This window comes from Olea europaea, unplaced genomic scaffold, assembly GCF_002742605.1.
Source record: "Olea europaea var. sylvestris unplaced genomic scaffold, O_europaea_v1 scaffold6427, whole genome shotgun sequence".
Classification (NCBI taxonomy): domain Eukaryota; kingdom Viridiplantae; phylum Streptophyta; class Magnoliopsida; order Lamiales; family Oleaceae; genus Olea; species Olea europaea.
The window spans coordinates 1-1,618 of record NW_019264795.1 but is presented as its reverse complement, the minus strand read 5'-3'; the positions used below and the strand labels follow the sequence as shown (position 1 = coordinate 1,618).

The 1,618-nt window shown below is 33.1% G+C and overlaps 1 protein-coding gene across 1 annotated transcript; it reads left to right on the top strand.

Moving 5' to 3' along the window:
• Window positions 1–530: 530 nt before the first annotated feature.
• LOC111390033 (outer envelope pore protein 37, chloroplastic-like) lies at window positions 531–1,600 on the top strand. Its single transcript, XM_023015020.1, has 3 exons — window positions 531–641; window positions 1,021–1,200; window positions 1,502–1,600. The coding sequence occupies exons 1-3, from the start codon at window positions 573–575 to the stop codon at window positions 1,598–1,600; spliced, it is 348 nt and encodes a 115-aa protein (XP_022870788.1). The 5' UTR covers window positions 531–572.
• The last annotated feature ends 18 nt before the right edge of the window (window positions 1,601–1,618 follow it).

Sequence of the window (1,618 nt, the reverse complement as noted above, 5' to 3'; positions counted from 1 at the left end):
TTTTTTTTTTGGAAAAGATGGTTGCATTCCACGATACTGCTTATGGTTTTGAAAGAAAATATTATAAATTCCTTACTGTTCCAATAATCTTTTTGTTAATTTACTTTACTAATTGGCTGGGACTGTTGTGTCCTCTTTGGTTAGTTAACACCAGTTTAAATATACGCACTGCCTATTCCTGAAAAATTTTACGGTGTATTTACCCCGAAAAACTTATTTCTTAGAATACTAGGTTCTTTAATATTGTTCTTCTGAATTTAAATCTGATGTTTTAGAACTCTTAAGTAAAAATGTAGACTGATTTTAGTAAACTGAAAAGGATGATTATATATACTGAGAAAGTGACTTAGTTATGGTAGTAAAGTCATATGAGATCCATTGAAAAGCAATATTTTCGTCTAGAATGAGAGATGGAATGATTTTCTAACCATTTGAAAAGAGCAGGTCAACAATGTGTAGTTTGCAATATCTTTCTAAGTGTCTAGGTATATATTATACAATTCTATGTGCGTCCATGCTCTTTGCTTACAGTACTTCTGTGCAACTTTTAGGCTCAACAAGGAGAGGTTGCAATGGTTGCAGATCTTGGGACTTCTGCCTACAAATTTGAATTATCTTCTGCTGTTCCATCTGTTGGCATGGTGAGAATTATTCATCACAGGATTTCTTTAATATGCTTGTCCTATTTAAACTGAGCCAGATGTTACAAATCTATCTTCTTGACATCTAGTTATGTGATGTCTATTTGTATTTCACCTTAGTAACAAGATAAAAGATCATATACTTTTCTTACCTTTAACACTAGTATCTTTTTGAAGTTTATGGACTTCACATGCAAAGGGTCATAGTTATTGTGCTACATGATGAAGTTTAAATCTCGAGCATCTTTTACATGGTCGTTCTTTCGATTTCTGTCATTCTACTACGTTACTATATGTTCTCCTCTTCTTTTCATTTTTTTAAATATAACTAGTAGACATTTAAGTTTTCTTACTGCATTATGCCTTTTCTATGCTGCAGCCAAGAGCAACATTGAAATATCCTCTTGGCGAAGTTACATTTGAGGAGAGAGAGGAGGAGGAAGAAGAGGAACAAAAAAGAACTCTGTCAGTAAATGGGATTTTTAAAAGCCATACTCTGAATGGAGTTTGTACTGCTCGATACCATGAAGAAAATTTGGATTTAAGATATGCATACAAGGTAGTTTCTTTCTGACATTCTTTCAGCAAAGGATATTGTTCTTTCTTTTCTTGTTGACTTTGGCAAAAATTTATTGTCATGGTTTATAATTTTATTTGACTCAACTCTTTCTTTTGATGATTCTTTTCCCTTTCGTGTTTATTTTCAGAGATTTTTTGTGTCTTATTTTGCCCTTCCGACTATCAACTTTGCTTATTTTGTTGATCAAGATTGTTCTTTTATGCAATGTTCTAACATCAACTATTATCATCTGCAAACCTGTTCCCTGGTCAATTTATTTAAGAATTTCTATTTGTTATAGGATGAGCAATTGACGTTCATTCCAAGCATTTCTCTGCCTTCAAATGCACTATCATGTGCATTTAAACGGAGATGCAGCCCTTCAGACAAGTTGAGGTGATCTCTCTCTCTCTCTCTC

Bases quoted from the DNA above. Each gene is read 5' to 3' on its own strand.
- LOC111390033 (XM_023015020.1), top strand. From the start codon at position 573: ATGGTTGCAGATCTTGGGACTTCTGCCTACAAATTTGAATTATCTTCT. The intron at 642-1,020 runs GTGAGAATTATT...TCTATGCTGCAG, and splicing joins CTGTTCCATCTGTTGGCATG to CCAAGAGCAACATTGAAATA. The intron at 1,201-1,501 runs GTAGTTTCTTTC...TATTTGTTATAG, and splicing joins ATTTAAGATATGCATACAAG to GATGAGCAATTGACGTTCAT.